The sequence below is a fragment of the Megascapheus bottae genome, chromosome 8, assembly GCF_031878675.1.
Source record: "Megascapheus bottae isolate mThoBot1 chromosome 8, mThoBot2.hap1, whole genome shotgun sequence".
NCBI lineage: Eukaryota > Metazoa > Chordata > Mammalia > Rodentia > Geomyidae > Megascapheus > Megascapheus bottae.
Window position 1 is genome coordinate 14788902 of NC_143516.1, and position 17471 is coordinate 14806372.

At 41.1% G+C, this 17471-nt stretch overlaps 1 protein-coding gene across 2 annotated transcripts in view; it reads right to left on the reverse strand.

The window, feature by feature from the left end:
- Positions 1-17471, reverse strand: part of Phactr2 (phosphatase and actin regulator 2) — a 381904-nt gene that overhangs the window by 20845 nt on the left and 343588 nt on the right. Inside the window, exon 1 of one of the 2 annotated variants that reach the window (XM_090338011.1) lies at positions 6823-6950. The exons of the other annotated variant lie outside the window; for it this stretch is intronic. Coding sequence (XP_090194137.1) covers positions 6823-6910 — 88 coding nt within the window. The 5' untranslated portion in view covers positions 6911-6950. Of the gene's footprint in view, positions 1-6822; positions 6951-17471 lie in introns of those variants that run through there. 2 annotated transcript variants of the gene reach the window in all.

Here is a 17471-nt window from a genome sequence, read left to right on the forward strand (position 1 = left end):
TGCCCCGAACTTCTTTTGCTCAAAGTTAATGTTCTACCACTTGAGTCACAGTGCTACTTCCAGCTTTTTCTAAGTACTTTATTGGAGGAAAGAATCTCATAGACTTTCCAGTCCAGGGTGGCTTTGAAGCACAATCTGAAGTTCTACGGCTGAGAAACCCGGTGAACACTACCTCACCCTGGAGCCCAAGGTCAACAATAGTCAGGCACTGCTGTAATGAGTATGACACTTGGCCACTGTGGTCTTCCTTGGCCATACCTGTGGTCAGTCTTACCATGAGAAAAATCAAAGGAGTTCCAATAGTAAGACATGGCTTAAAATACCTGGCTAGGATGAGGACATATAGTCATTATAGTCAATATACATTATGTAAAACATGAACTGTATAACTGGAGGTCAGGGATGGTAGGGGGAAAATGGAGAACAAAAGAAGAGATTGACATGAACCAAGAAACATGGTACCTTTAACCTTTAACCTATGTAATTGTACCCTCTTTATACAACACCATAATAACAATAATTAATAATAATAATAATAAACATATCTGACTCTTCAAAGCTCTCAGGCCATCAAAAACAAAGGAAGTTTTAAAAACTGCCACAGTCTAGGAGAGCTAAGGGAATCTGAATACTAAATACATGAGGATCTTAAGTTTGACCCAAAGATGGAAATACAACATTAGGTGAAAGCAAAGAGACTCAGTGAAGTTTGAACTCTTGTTACTAACAACTTACCTGGGTTGGCTTGATGGGCCTAGCTAGTCAGGAAGATGATTGGGGAGATCTAGTTCCAGCCTAGACTAGGCAAAAAGTCAGGCTGCATCTCAAGGAAGAAGCCCAGAGTTTGTGACACCTGCCTGCTAACCCAAGTATGTAGAAGGCAAGGATAGGAGGATTGCTGGTCTTAGACTGGTTGACCAGAGGCAACAAACAAACAAACACCATGAAAACTTGCCTGAAAAATAACTAGCGCACAAAAGGTCTAAAGGTCTGGCTCAAGTGCTCAAGTGGTAGAACCCCAGCCTGGCAAGCAGGTGTTCCTGAGATTTCTCTGTACTGTCTTTGCAATTCTTCTTTGTGAATCCCAAACTGTTCTAAATTTCTACTTATTTTTGCCATGTTGGGGGTTGAATACAATATCCTGAATATGCCAGGTAAGTGCTCTGCTACTGAGCTTTGCCCAAAGCCCTAATTATTTGAAAAGATAATAAGACAAGAGGGATGGGCAGGGCAGTGGGAGGTGCTGTATATTTGTCAATAGGTGTATTGTCAAGACCTTTAAGATAGGAAAGCCATCGGTTCAAGCCTAGAAATAGATGGAGGCAAAGACGCTCAGATTTAGCTGAGTGTGTGGCTTTTCAGAGAAATATCAGTTGCATAACAAAGAGAGTGGAAGAAGAAGAATGAGGACTGAGGTTGGGGATGGAAACAGAGCTGTGGGCTTCAGGGTCACAGAAGTCCTTACATTTTACTTCTACTGAGATGGGGGGAGCATCAAAGAATATTTAACAAGGAAGGAAGAAGATATCACTTTGCACTCATTGTTGTGTTGAAAGTAGATGTAAAGTACAAAGATAGAAATGGATCAACAAGTTAGGAAGCTATATCACCTTGACTGGGCCACAGAGTGCCCAGATACTTGCTTCAACATTCTTGTGGGTACAACAGTGAGACCAACATTTGAATTGTTGGCTCAGGAAAGGAAATGGGCCTCCCCAATGCAACTGGCCTCATCTAAACCACTCAAGGCCTGACTACAGCATTGAAGTGGCAAAACAGCAACTGTTTGCCTGTCTGTGTGATGGGACACTGTCTCAAACTGGAAGTTATAATATTGGATCTTCTGCTGGGCAGGTCTTCCCACTCAGGCTAGAAACAACGCTAGCTTCCTGATTACCACTCTTGGGGTTTCTCAACCTCTAAAAGGGTATGAGCCAATTCCTTACAGTATACCATTGAAATATTCCTTTGCAGTACATTACACTCCAAATATATATACATATATACGTATTATATGATATTTTTCTGTGTCTCTTATTAGGTCAGATTCTCTGGAGAATTCTGGCTCAGATGAAGCTGTGAGAAGCAGTCAGGTTCTAGCTGCTCGAAAGATTGCTCAAGAGAGATAAAGATTGTAGTTCAAAGCCAGCCAGGATAGGAAAGTCTGCTAGACTCTTATCTCCAGTTAACTCACCAAAGAAATGGAAGTGAAGCTATGACTCAATCTGTTAGAGCACTAGCCTTGCACTGAAAAACTCAAGGATACAATGCCTGCCTTGAGTTCAAGCCCCACGACAAAACAAAACAAAACAAAAAGAATGAATCTAGTTTTTGCCAGGAGTATGTAGAATAGATTCCTACAGCTGGTGGCTCACGCCTGTAATCCTAGCTACTCAAGAGGCTGAGATCTGAGGATCATGGTTCAAAGCCAGCTTGGGCACTAAAATCCCTGAGACTTTTATCTCCAATTAACCACTAGAAAACCAGCAGTGGCGCTATGGCTCCAGGATAGAGAAGTAGCCTTGAGCTGAAGAGCTTAAGGGCAGCACCCAGAGTTCAAGTCCCCAAACCAAGAACAATAACAACAATAAAAAGATGTCTACTCTGAGGTGGGAGGGCTTCTTACAAGGCTTTTCAGGAGACTGCTGAGATGCAAGTGGTCTGTCAACACTGCCAGTTACTTGTCAAGATGTGCAAGGTGGCTGATCAGATGCATCTGGGATGATGACATTAATTGTCGGTTATCAGTCCCCACAGGGATGGTGTACAGAGAAAGTTAAGGTGTCTGAAGTCTGAATCCCAGGAAGTCAGGTCAAGGTTCAGAGATATGGAAGATGAATCAAGGATGGAGAAGAGATAGTGTTGGTGAGATTGAAGGGCTGCCCAGGAGAGTGATGTTTCCAAAGCCAAAGGAAGACATGCTTAAAGGCAGGATGGTTCACTCTATCAAGTGCTGTTCAAGTGAAGGGGAAAAAAAGGAGGATTGTAATTCAATCCCTCAATAGAAACAAGGACAAGAACCACATGATCATCTTATTACATGCAGAAAAAGCATTTGACAAGTTCTAACACCCCTTTATGAAAGTTCTGGGGAAACGAGGAATCCATGGAGCATTCTTTAATATAATAAAGGCTGTTTATGACAAAGATACAGTCACCAATATACGTGGTGATGAAAAGTTTAAAACCATTTCCTCTAAAATTGTGAATGAGACTAAGATGTCCCCTCCCTCTTCTCCTCATCAATACTGTATTGGAATTCCTGGCCAGAGCAATAAGGCAAGAGGCAAACATGAAGGGGATCCAAATAGGGAAAGAAGAAGTAAAACTCTCCCTCTTTGCAGGTGACACAATCCTGTATTTAAAGAACCCCATTGACTCCTCTCCCAGGTTATTTGAGCTGATCCAAAATTGTCAAAGTAGCAGGGTATAAAATTAACACACAGGGACCAGGAATGTGGCCTATTGATAGTGTACTTACCTAGCATGCGCAAAGCCCTGGGTTCAATTCCTTGGTACCACATACACATAAAGAGCTGGAAGTGATGCTGTGGCAAAAGTGGGAGAGTGCTGGCCTTGAAAAAGCTCAAGGGCAGTGCTCAGGCCTTGAGTTCAAGCCCCAGGACTGGCAACAAGAATTAAACCACAGAACCCATTAGCTTTTCTGTATACCAACAATAAGAAGAGTGAGGATGAAATTTTTAAAAGGCAACTTGTTTTGTAATAGCCTTAAAAAATAACATACCTAGAAATTAACCAAATAAGTGAAGGACTTCTATGATGAAAACATTAAAAACTTAAAAAAGAAAATTAAAGCAGATTTAAGGAAGTGGAAAAACCTCTCATGCTCCTGAAATGCTAATGAAATAACCAAAGCTATCTACAAATACAATGCAATACCCATCAATATCCCAACAACATTTTTTTTGCCAGTCCTGGGCCTTGAACTCAGGGCCTGAGCACTGTCCTTGGACTTTTCACAAGGCTAGTGCTCTACCACTTGAGCCACAGCACCACTTCCAGCTTTTTTCTACTTATGTGGTACCAAGAAATCGAACCTGGGTCTTCATGCATGGTAGGCAAGCACTCTACTGCTAGGCTAAACTCCTGGCCCCCATTTTTTTTTTTTAACTCTGGGCCTAGATGCTGTCCCCAAGCTCTTCATCTCAAGGCTCCCGCCCTACCCCTTGAGCCACAGTTCCACCTTTGGTTTTCTAGTGGTTAATTGGACTTTAGTGCCCGGGCTGACTCTGAACCGTGATCCTCAGATGTCAGCCTCCTGAGTAGCTAGGATTATAGGAATGAGCCACTGTGCCCAGCTCAGCATTCTTTTTTTTCTTAAAAAAAAAAAACAAAACAAAAAACAAAATCCATGAGGTTAATAATACTAATTATAACAATATCATATCTGAAACACACCTCCAGCCTTCATTTGGGGTGATTATTTTGGAGGTTGACTGCCAAAGACATTTCTACCTGGACTGGCTTCCAACTCTGATCCTCCAGATCTGAGCCTCTGAAGTGCTAGGATTACAGGCAACAGCCCCTAGCATCAGGCTCAATATTTTCAGTTCATAGCAAGATTATAGTCTATAAATCCCAGCTCTGGACTTTTTTTATTTTTGTCATTCCTGAGGCTTGAATCCTGGGCCTGGGCACAGTCCCTGAGCCTCTCTGTGCTCAGGGCTAGCACTCTACCACTTGAGCCATAGTACCACTTCCAGCCTTTTCTGAGTAGTTTGTTGGAGATAAGAGTTTCACAGACTTGTCTGCCCAGGCTGGCTTCGAACCATGGTCCTCAGATCTCAGCCACCTGAGTAGCTAGGATTACAGGCATGAGCCACCCATGCCTAGCCCAGTTCTGATTTTTTTTTTGCCAGTCCTGGGCTTGAACTCAGGGCCTGAACTCTGTCCTTGGACTTACTCAAGGCTGGAGCTCTACTATTTGAGCCTCAGTGCCATTTCCAGCTTTTTTTCTATGTATGTGGTCCCAAGGAATCGAACCCAGGTCTTCATGCATGCTAGGCAAACACTCTATCACTAGGCCAAACTCCTGGCCCCAGTTCTGAAAGTTTTATAACTATACACTTCTTACAGGAATATTCCCTGTTACCACTGGATCCTTATTTCAAGCCACTGGTAGGCTTTAGGAAGTAATCATATTGTGTGCTATAAATTTTCCACTAGTATACTCAGACTAGAAAAATATTTCATATTCACAGGTAACTCTTTTTATATAAGACTGTCTCTATCCAAAATGTAATTTAGAGAAATACATCCCTAACAATTGTTAAACAGGATGCTAAAGCCATAAATATTTAAGTACCTATTAAGCTTTAAAGTACTCATAGGTAGATACCACCAGAGAAAGCCATCTTCCTCAGTATGCACAACCTTTGTTGGAGAACAGATATCTAAACCCTGAAGCTTCTATCTAAATGTTCATATATCAAATGCCACAATATGAAATGTATGCCTAACACTAGTACTATTATTATAGAAGCTTACTGTTTTCTTACAATGTACATGCATTCTGCTAACATGTGCACATGACATCTCATCTAATTCTCACCTCAAATTCAGGATGAAAAATAAATAACTATTTATGTCAGAGGAATACACTGAGCCTTAAGATTTCTGCCCATCATCCAACTCCCAGCAAACAAAAGACCAGATATAAAAGGCCATGCTCTTAACTGCTAATAAAGAATTCAAAAACCACACCAAAACCAACAGAAGAATAAATAAATGCATACATACATAATAAGGAATTCCCAAAGTAGTGCTTTGTCACAACTGGTTATCTTTACTTAAAGCGTAATATAAAACTCTAAGCAAAGGATGTACCAGTTAACTCCTATAGAAAATAAAATTTCTGGCTGGGAGTTTGGCCTAGTGGTTAAAGTGCTTGCCTAGCATTCATGAGGACCCGGGTTCGATTCCTTGGTACCACATACATAGAAAAAAGCTGGAAGTGGTGCTGAGGCTCAAGTGGTAGAGCTCTAGCCTTGAGAAAGTCCAAGGACAGTGCTCAGGCCCTGAGCCCAAGCCCAGGACTGGCAAAAAAAATAAAATAAAATAAAATAAAATTTCTTGTTAATATACTTATTTATTTCCCCATGTACAAGGAGCATTAGAAAAAAAGAGAGGAAGAAATTGGACTCTTTTGGTATTAGATATATTTCATCCCTACCTATAACTCCTGGAAAATATTGTTATCTTTTTATTTTAATACAAATTTCAACGACATGATCTTTCCTCTGATAGGGTCTCTTTATAAGAGACCTACAGCTTAATAGAATCAAATAGTGCAAAAGTTCTATGTGAAAGAAAATATAGATTTTTAAAAATTGATCTGGGTGTAGTGTAAGTAATTTGCTTGTTTTCAATAGGAATCAGTTTTTCTGCAATGATGATTTTGTGTAACAGATTGCTAAGACATTTAGCGATGAGACAGTTACCCAATACTAATTTCTGGAAATGTGTTTTGCACCACTGCACTTTACTGCGGAACTAACAAAAATGAAACAGAAGTGGGGGCTAAGTGAAGGTGATGCATGAAAATGTCATAATGAAACTGTTAACATAGGCTAAAAAGAAAGGAAACAGACAAGCATAAATATAATGTAACCAATTAGCCATATCAGTCTCAGAAACCAGTTCAGCCTTTATCTTCTAAAGGTTACCTTTGAATTGGAATAGTTTTCATCCAGTGTCTCTTTCATGAGTAGGCTAAACATCTTTGTATCCATCTTTTGTTCATGTAGATGAATTTGTGCCAGCTATCTAGAAAGAAGTCATTTCTACACCAAAAAGCCTTACTTTGGGGTTGAGACGTGATTTTCCTGTCGTCGTCGTCATCCTCCTTCTCCATTCCATTCCCTTGCTGCAGCTCCATCTCTTTATTCATCCAACTTTCCCCTTCTCAGTCTCTCTTCAGATGGACCCATTTCTTCTCCGCTGATGAGTTCACGGCCCACAGGCTGCAAGCATCCTGCGGCGATCCTGCAGACGAGATCCAAGTACAGAGCGGCTTGAAACCCCAAAGGGTTTCAAAAAAGGAACTGATAAGAGTGCTCTGATGAAAACAGGTTGCAGTCTCAGCAGTGCACTCAGGGTTTGTAAGGAGAAGGCTGTGGGCACACGGCCCGGAGAGCCACTCCATCCACCTCCTTGCGCTGCTCAGGGGCGCGCATGCCGACAGCAGGCTGTCCCCATGGGCTGCTTTACACACGACGTTGCACACTTTGGGGATGGACAGAGGTGACTTAGGAAACAGGAACTCTTGCTACAACTCCACACAAAGGAACATTTACAAAACAAATGCCCCGTGCAAACCAGAACTCTTTGTTCACCGCTGCAAATGCTGAGTGCTGGAAAGTATTATGTTTATTTCTTCCATCCATTCCTGGACCTAAGTGGGTTGTCAGATGTAGTCTGTGCTCTATTAGAGTTTTACATTACTCGTTGAGTACCGATCGCAAGTTGAGACAAAGGACTTTGAGAAGTCCTATTTTTATTTTTGTATGTGTGTGTGTGTGTGTGTGTGTGTGTGTGTGTGTGTGTGTGTGTGTGTGTATGTATGCAGATATGTGCCAGTCCTGGGGCTTGAACTCATGGCCTAGGTACTGTCCTTGGGCTTTCTCAAGGCTAGAGCTCAAGCACTTGAGCCACAGCACCACTTCTGGCTTTTTCTGTGTATGTGGTACTGAGGAATCAAACCCAGGGCATGTACATGTAGGCAAGCACTCTACCACTAGGCTCTGCTCCCGGCCCCTATTTTTATTTATTTTTTTAACTTCCCCCCCACCCTGTATTCTATATTAACACTTAAGAACATGGATTTTTGTATCAGGCCCTAGGATTTAAACAGAGCATCTCTCGAACATAAATAGTGAGTGATTCTTGTTCAAGGAAAGAGAACATATGGCATTCAGTGCTGACAAATTATTTCCACTATAATGTCACTTAAGTACAGTATCAATGCAGTCCCACATGTACATGCTTATGGTAGAAATTCTTTTTGGTATAGACTTCCTCTATCTCTCTCACTTCACTTCTCATTTTAATCTTTTTAAAAGGGGTGCAAAATGTTGATGATCTGCCATCAATCACTGCTTTGAGCTAAAATTGGGTGTTGATCCTACCTAGGAAAGAAACAAACACACAAAAATTGTTTTCTGTATTGATTTAGGAGATGACATGGGAAAGTTAGTTATCAGGAAAGTCAGCTGTCAGGCTTCCATGATTAGCATAAGAAAGTAATGAGTACCAACAAATACCAAGATTGTGTTTGTTTTAAATTTTTTACTGGTATCTGTTTTTTTTTTCTGGTTTTGTCTTGTCTGCTCTGTAGGTAATGTTCTGACATATTAAAGGAACATTGCTCAGATTACTTTGTTAATGGAGGCTGTATTTCTTGTGAGACGGACTCCCTGGTTCAAGCTTGCCAATCTCTGACACCAGATGATGACAGTAGGATTCCCTTAGCTTCCTATTTATTTATTTATTTATTTATTGGTTCCAGTATTGGGGTTTGAACCCTGGGCCTAGGTGATATGTCTGAGATTTTTTTTTTTATCAAGGCTAGCATTCTATCACTTGAGCAACAACTCCACTTCTAGCTCTTTTTTTTTTTTTTTGGTGATGGTTAAATGAAGAGTCTCCTGGACTTTCATGCCTAGTATGGCTTTGAATGATGACTCTTAATTTTCAGCCTCCTGATTAGAAAGGATTATAGGCATGAGTCACTAGTTTCCAAAATGTGTGTGTGTGTGTGTGTGTGCATGCCAGTAATGGAGCATTAACTCCTAAGCTTTTGTAATCAAGACTAATGCTCTACCATATTCCACTTCCAGCTTTTTAGTTTTGTTGTTATTTAATTGTATATAAGACTCTCACAGACTTTTCCTGCCTGGGCTGGCTTTAAATGGCGATCCTTAGATCTCAGCTGAGTAGCGAAGATTATAGGCATGAGCCACTGATACCTGACAGTTTCCTAATTTTCAAAGTAAAATCTTAGGTTCTTGAGGTCTACTAAGGGAAAGCGTCATAACATCTTATGAAGGATTTCAGTATCATAGGATAAAATAGGCAAAGATTAAAAAAGGAATAGAGGGGCCAGGAGTTTGGCCTAGTGGTAGAGTGCTTGCCTAGCATGCACGAAGACCAGAATTTGCTCAGTACCACATACATAGAAGAAAGTCCAAGGTCAGTGCCCAGGCCCTGAGCTCAAGCCCAGGACTGGCAAAAAAAAAAAAATAGTTTACCATATAGGAAATGAGAGCAAAGACTCATCCATTCACCTACTGAAGATGACATCATCTTGGTTAGTAACAAGCTTTAAATTTTGTATTCATTTAGTAATAAAACAAAGAGAATAGTTGCTGGTCTATATGGAAAAATTATGTTTATTTTTGTAAGAAAATGCCACTATTTTCCATAGTGGCTATCCCATTTCTCATTCCCATCATCAATGAATAAAACATTTTCTTGAACTAGTTCATGTCAATATTTGTTTTGGTCTGTGTTTTGGAGTCTCAAAGGTGTCTACTGATCTCTCATTGTTATTTTAATTTTAAGAGATAATTTAAATGTATTTACTATTTTTAAATTTGCTTTATACTTTGGATAAAAAATTAAAAGTAACATTTGGATTTGGTTAGTATATGATTTTAAACCCTTCAGATGATCAGTGTTCATAAAACAAAAGCATGTGAAATTATTCTGAGCCTGGTGGTAAATGCCTGTAATTTCAGCAGTTAGTAAGCTAAGGCCAGATGATCACAAGTTCAAGGCCAGCTTGGGCCATATAATAAGGCTCTCTCAAAATAGAAAAAAAAGTAGCATGTAAAGTTTTACACTAACATAATATTTTTTGCCTAGGAAAACAAATCCGTGTAATAGATGTGTCATAATGTTTGAAATATTTTGATTTCTTTATTCATCAAAACACTGATGATTCATTAACACTGAAATCATGCTCACTCATAATCAAATGTTGTCACTTTTCATATCCTGCTAACCTTTAGTCACATATTTTTCAGTTTTGTCTTTGGGAAGTTCAAGTTGCTGAGGTAAAGGAAGATCACAGTTAACAGTTTATTAGTTCTTTTTTAATTTCTGTCAGTCTTGGAGCTTGAACTCAGTTTCACTCAAGGCTACCATTTTGAGCCACAGAGCCTTTTCCAGTTTTCTGGTGCATCACTGGAGATAAGAGTCCCAGGGACTTTCCTGCCAAGGATGACTTCAAACCATGATCCTCAGATCTCAGTGTCCTTGAGTAGCTAGGATTATAGGCATGTGTCACCATAATCCTATGGGACTGAGTCAATACAATAACAGGAGACCCAGCCAAAGAATTAGATTTAAAGGACCAGAGGATCCAAAGTGATTCACCTTACCCAGCCATTAGTTAAGATGAGGTCTTGCAAACCTTTCTGCTGGTCTCAAACTAAGATCCCTCTACCTCTGCTTCCCACATAGCTAGGATTACTATCTTGAGCCAATGGACCCAACCTTGGTTTCATTTCTAATTTGACTGTGTTCTGAGATATGAAATGTTGCCGTATATTTGGATCTGTTTTTGAAGCCCTCTTACGATCGGAGGTCACAGGTTTGGAGAATCATTGAGAGACTGAGTATTCTCAGTAGAAATGTCTACATATATGAATACAGATGACACAATGTGTATGTTTCTGGGGTTCACAGACTCCCTAAAAACTCTTCTACTGACCCCAGGAATCCATGCACTACAAAGCAGTAACTCCTGCTCTAAAAGCCCCACAGGTCTTTGACATCATACACACCGAAAAACAGTAGGAGACTGTTACCCTCCCCCCTTCCCCTCCAGACTCCTATGGCTTCTGCCATGTCTGTATCCCATAATTCTGTGAGCCTTCTACCTCAAGAGTTCAACAACCTCAAGTTAGTTTAACAAGCAGACATATCTCCTTCTTGAAACCCAAGGTTCAACCACTGCCAATATAGATGACTTGCTGATCTTTGAATAGATGTCAAGGCTTTGCAGATTCTCTGACTTCACTTGTAGAACTTTCCCACCTTTAGGTGTCTTAAAAATAAATCTATTCTTGCTGGGCGCAGTGACTCATGCCTCTAATACTACTCAGGAGGCTGAAATCTGAGGATCGAAGTTCAAAGCCAGCCCTAGCAGAAAAGGACCTGAGACTCTTTTTTTTTTTTTTATTGTCAGGATAATGTAAAAAGGGGTTACAGGTACATTCGGCAGATAGTAGTTGCATTATTTCTCGTACATTGATACCTTTCTCATTTTTGTCTCTGTTTCCCTCCCCCCAAGAACATGAGATTCTTACCTTCAATTAATCACTAGAAAATGGGAAGTGGGGCTGTGACTCAAGAGTAGGGCGGAAGCCTCCAGCTAAAGACCTCAGGGACAACGCCCAAGTCCAGGAGTAGGGTGGTAGCCTTGAGTTGAAGAGCTCAGGGACAGTGCCCTGGCCCAGAGTTCAAGCCCCATGATCCACAAAAAAAAAAAAAATCTATTGTTTGAAATTCTATGTTTCTCAAGACTCCTTGATAGGAAAAAAAAACCAAAACCCTTTTCTTCTTACCTCTCTTTACCCCGAAGCACATTTCTTTCATGACCTATCAGAGTACTTGTTTGTGTATTCCTTCTTTCATTTCATTTCTTTCTTCCTCCATTCATTCAGTTGCCCAATGATTCAATCTGCTTTGCTGAATGTGTATAGCATTGTGAACTACATGGGCATAGTTAGCTTTTGCTCCATTAGGTGGCCACAAATTAGGCCAACGTGGTAGTTCATGCCTGTAATCTCAGCTACTTAGAAGGCAGAGAAGGGAAGGTAGGTAGATTATGTCTGGTCTAGGCAGAATCAGCATAAGTCTCTTTCAAAAACAAAATGGAAACACAATGTTATAGGGTGTAGAATACTTGCTTAGCATGCACAAGTCCCTTAACTCAATCTCTAGTACTGGAGAACAAGAAAGAAAGAAAAGAAAAAAGCCACCCATTAGTGGCCCGTCTCAGTGAGTCCTGGCAAAGTCCAGTCCTGGATGGCAAGCAGAGGCAGAGCCTGGCTCCGCCAGGTCTGACTTGGTGGCCTGGCCTCCCTCCACATGGTTTTATTTTTATTTTTTAAGTTTATATTTATTTATTTAGCCAGTCCTGGAGCTTGGACTCAGGGCCTGAGCACTGTCCTTGAGTTTTCTCAAGGCTAGAACTCTACCACTTGAGCCTCAGCACCACTTCTGACTTTTTTCTGTGTATGTAGTAGTGAGGAATCGAACCTGGGTCTTTGTGCATGCTAGGCAAACACTCTACCGCTATGCCATGCTCCCAGACCTTTGTTTTTATTTTTTAATTTGTAAACTCAAGATAAGGACACATCTCCCTTAGGCTCCACATAATAATTAAGTGACTACATCTAGATCTGAGACAAATCTATGGCAAGTCACACAAGCCCACCATTCATCTGAGTGGAGAGAACATGGCGGCTGAGATTGTCCAGAACATGAGCGTGGGAGCTTGGAGAAGAAGTTCCTCTGCCAACCACAGGTGGTTTAGGAAGTTAGGGTGCTGCTGCTCACATCTGTCCCTGTAGCCTATTTATGACCCCTTGTCCTGAAATGTGGCTTAGAGGCCATCTCTTGCATGAGTTATACTGTTTGTCTCTGAGGGTTTTAAATCACTATGGAGGTAAGTTTGCAAAAAATTTATAAAACCTAAAAAGGCTATTCTTAACCCATCTCTGGAGTGAAGTCAGAGGACTGAGAGGACTGGTAGCTCACAGAAATAGAGGCTACTAGGTTAGCCAGTAGTCATTTTTGATGCATTTTATTGAAGGGGAGAGTTTTGCAGCAGACCTGCTTTCAGGTCTGCTGATAGAGTGTACCTTGAGTAGGCAAGTTGTTTAAAACTCCTGGGACTCAGTTTATCATCTGCATTATGAGATTAATACATCTGTCCACATTTAAATCAGACAATGTACATGAAAATGAAAATGTAGAGAAGAAAGGAGGGAAAAAGGGAAGGAAGGAAGAGAAGGAGGGAGGGAGGGAGGGAGGGAGGGAGGGAAGGAGGGAAGGAGGGAGGCAGGCTAAATGTATTCTAAGCTGCTAGATTTATGCTTGAACATTTAAAATCATACTTAAGGGCCAGTGTGTTTGGAGAGTATTTTGTTATGGCTATGATTCTGTAAGTTTAAATCTCTGAACTTGTCTTGTTAAACTATATATATAGTGGATTAGCACTCAGCCTAAATCGACTAACTTTTGAACTCGGTGTATTTAGAGCTGTGACTGGGTTGAGTTGCCTGCATCTTGCTTTATTACTTGACTAGCACACTAACCCATTAAGTATTTTCACCTTTGAAAGAGCTGAGTTGCATTTCCAGTGCCGACCATGAGTTATAGTGAAAGAGATGCTGCCTCTCTCTCTCTCTCTCTCTCTCTCTCTCTCTCTCTCTCTCTCTCTCTCTCTCTCTCTCTCTCTCTCTCACACACACACACACACACACACAATTTATGAGTAACAGTGAGTAACAGACTGCAAATGTGGCAGATCTCCACATTTCGCTTTTAGTGTAAATTGAAAGTTGTTGGTAAGAAAATGATGAAACAATGTTCCATTTCAGAAAAAAAAAGAAAATTAATGAGTGTCAAGATGGTGACAAATGGGATTCGACATTAATGAAAAAGAATGAGCTTCAGGGTAGTCACTGACGGCTCACACCTGTAATCCTAGCTACTTAGGAGACTGAGAGCCACGGATTTTCCAGTCCGGGCAAGAAAGTCCATGAGACTCTTATTGCTAATTAACTAGCAAATGAACCAGAAGTGTGGCTCACATAGTAAAGTCCCAGTCTTGATTGAAAAGACTAACGGCACAGCGCCAAGCCCTGAGTTCAAACCTTAGTACCAGCACACACACACACACACACACACACACACACACACACACACACACACACACACACACACACGAGAAATTTCACAAAAAAAAAAAATGGGAACCTAACCTAGGTTATTTGTCAACATATCAATTTTAGGTTCTTCAAGTGAAACCAAAAGGTTTGGCTGAATTAGACAGGCATCATACCTGCTCTGAGGCCCAGGAGATATTGGTTAGCAGAGAGCAGGATGAGATAAGGGCAAGTGTTCCTTTTCCACTCTTTCCAGGTGACAGTGAGTGTCTGGTACTAGCTGATGCCTGCACAGGATTCTGGGAGGACTCCCTGAGAGCACTCATTTTCCATTGTGCTTTGCTTCCTTCTTTCCATCTGTGTATTCTCTTTAGTCCCACCTGGGAAGAGGCCAAGAAAGATATATTTCTTATTAAGTCTATGAAACATCAGGGCCAGGGACTCCACAACAACTCCCCTCTAAATCTACCAAAAATGCACATTGCATTTGCCCCATGGTTCTCAGACATTTCATTATCACCATGTTCTCTTAAAATGTGTGTCAATAGCCTGGAATACCCACAGTCAGGAGGCTGAGGCAGGAGAGTCACAAGTTAAGGCCAGCCTGGGATAACAGCTATGAGATCAGAGACAATGGGGAAACTGATACTGTGTGAGTGAGCAACTGAATGTACCACCATAGTGGCATAGTGGTGCAGCCCCATATGTCCAACTTTTGAGAGGCTGAGGCAGAGACAAGGTCAAGGACAACCTTGATTATGTAGTGGAATCCTGTCTCAAAAACAAACAAAATGGAATGAAAAGACAAACTACAGACTGGGAGGAAGTATCTGTAAGCCATGTATCTGATAGAGATCTCCAATCTAGAATACATGAAGATATATTCATTTAACAAAACTGCTATGGTGAACAGCCTAGTTAGAAAGCAGGGATGTGGCTAAAGTGGTAGAACATCCTGAGTTCAATGCCCAATACTGAACAAATAATCACAAAACACCAGACTATGGACATGAACAAATACTGGGGGAGAGAGGAAACAGTGAAGAGGGATAATCTCAAGAAGAGTTGTGCCACATTTTTAACCATTAAGGAAATACAAACGAAAACCACAATGAGCTGGCACTGCAGGCCTAAAATTAAAATAGGGTTGACACAATGGAGGCTCCATTTATGTGAAACTCTCAGAACAGACAAATCTATAAAAACACGAAGTAGATGGGTAGTGGTAGTCTGTGGGTAGAGTGGGGGAATGGCCACTCTTCAGCATGGGTTCCTTCTGGAAAGAAAGCTAAGTTCCTAAAATTACACACTGGTACAGGGTCCTCGCTACATGATTTTGCCACACACTAAAAATTACAGAATCACACCCCTTTGCCCCCCCACACCCAGATTATGCGTTTATATCATGCACTGCTGGGAATCGAACTTTTGGCCTCTCACATGCAAAGCATCTGCTCTACCAGTGAGCTACATCCTCACTGCTCAGAACTGTCCTCGTCAAATGGATGAATTATATGGTTTATAAATTATATATGAACAAACTATAAATAATTATACTATTAAATGCTGGTCCCAACGCAGAGACACCATCTCTTACACATTGCTTGTGGGATATTTGTACTCTGGAAAAATAATTCGGGGTAGAGGGGCAGGATTTGTCTTCAGTGCTTGAGGCTACTGCAAGGCCTCAAAGGGCCACTGTGGTTCCAGTTGTCATGTCCACATTCTAACCTAGAAAAGTAAAGAACAGCAAATCTTCTCCTTTTACGTCATTCCCATTGATATTGATTGGGCCAATCTAAATAAAAGCAAGGGAAGAATTAATCTTTATTCCATTTTTTTTCCAGTCCTAGGGCTTGAACTCAGGGCCTGGGCACTGTCCTTGGGTTTTTCTCAAGGCTAGTGCCCTACCACTTGAGCTACAGCACCACTTGTGGCTTTTTCGGTATATGTGGTACTGAGGAATTGAACCCAGGGATTCATGCATGCTAGGCAAGCACTCTACCCCTAGGCCACACTCCAAAAATGGACATGTGCCTAGTGGAAACTGGGGTGTAGGTGGGGGTGTGCCTAAAGTCAGGAAAAAAAAGTGAACAGTGGGGAACAGCAAACTCTCCTCCACAGGGGCTCAGTTCTCCAAAGTCTGCAATGAGACTTGACCTCCGACCTGAGTGATTTCCCCAGCCGCCTGCTCTGTCAGTCTGCTTACCCTCACTCATTCTCCTAAGTCACTTTCCTGCCAAGTGAAATGACTCTCCTGTCCCATGACCTCCCACGGTAATCCACCATTATTTACCCATTAAATCTGACCTCATTTGCGAACGTGACATTCAAGCCCTCCTGGCTTGCTCCCCTGCTCCTCTCTCGCGGTTGCTGGCCATTTGTGTTCTCGTTCCCGGTGGTATTTCTCAAGTCAGCACCTCCACCAGAATGCCATCCTAAAAGCCGTCACCAATTTTTGAATAACTCATACTCACAAGCCTATCCATGCCATTTCTTTTATTTCTTAAAATCACATGTTAAAAGTAATCTTCCACTCCTCTACATAGTCATCTTTGGCCTTGTCTTCTATTACAGTAAATTACTTTTTCCTATTCATAACTACAATTTTATTGTGTTTTACTCACTATTCACCACACCTTTGTTTATATCTGTAGTCCCCGCAGTGCCTACCCTCTGAATTTTTACCTAAAAGCCACATAATGTATATTTAGTAGATGGAGTTGTTATGAAAGTCTTGAATTTACAGGAAGAAAACCTCAGGTCAGCTCTCTTTGAATGAAGCATTTATTTAAACTGGATTAAATGCTTTATTTATTGCAATTTTCAGTCTACAGTCATGCAATGGGGACTGCTTTGAGTGATTTGTATAGTAATAGAGCATAAAATGGATTTGCATTAGAAAAGACAACTCCTAAACTCTATCTTCAGCCCTAATGTGGAAGTGACAGTTTTTCAATTTTTAGTAGACGGGTTAAAACTTATCTTGGCCAAACACTTGCTGGAATATTTGGTGTGTCACTCATGATATTTAACTTTCTATTCTAACCTCTCTCAGATCTATATGGAATAAGAATTTTATTTTTGCCAGTTGGGCTTGAACTCAGGGCCTCGGCACAGTGCTTGGACACTTCTTGCTCAAGGCTAGTGCTCTAACACTTGAGCCACAGCCCCACTTCCACCTTTTCCTGTGTATGTGGTACTGAGGAATTGAACCCAGGGCTCTGTGCCTGCAAGGTGAGCACTCCACCACTAGGCTATGCTCCTGGCCTTGGAATAAGATTTTTACAAAGAAAAATGTTTTGATTGCTGCTAATTCTCTTACGTTAGGAAGTTTCAATGTTGACTTGCCTGTGTGTTAAAATATGAGCAGAACCCTTATTCACATCAGTCTTTTGCCCATGAATGCCAATTTTATTCACTCTCTATCTTGTTCAGAAAGGAAAAATATGACTATAGTGTTTGAAATAAACACAAAACGTGCAATGAGGGCTGAGGAATTATCTGAAAATGGGGCCCCCTCCCCCACTGGTTCCTGAAAAATATGCA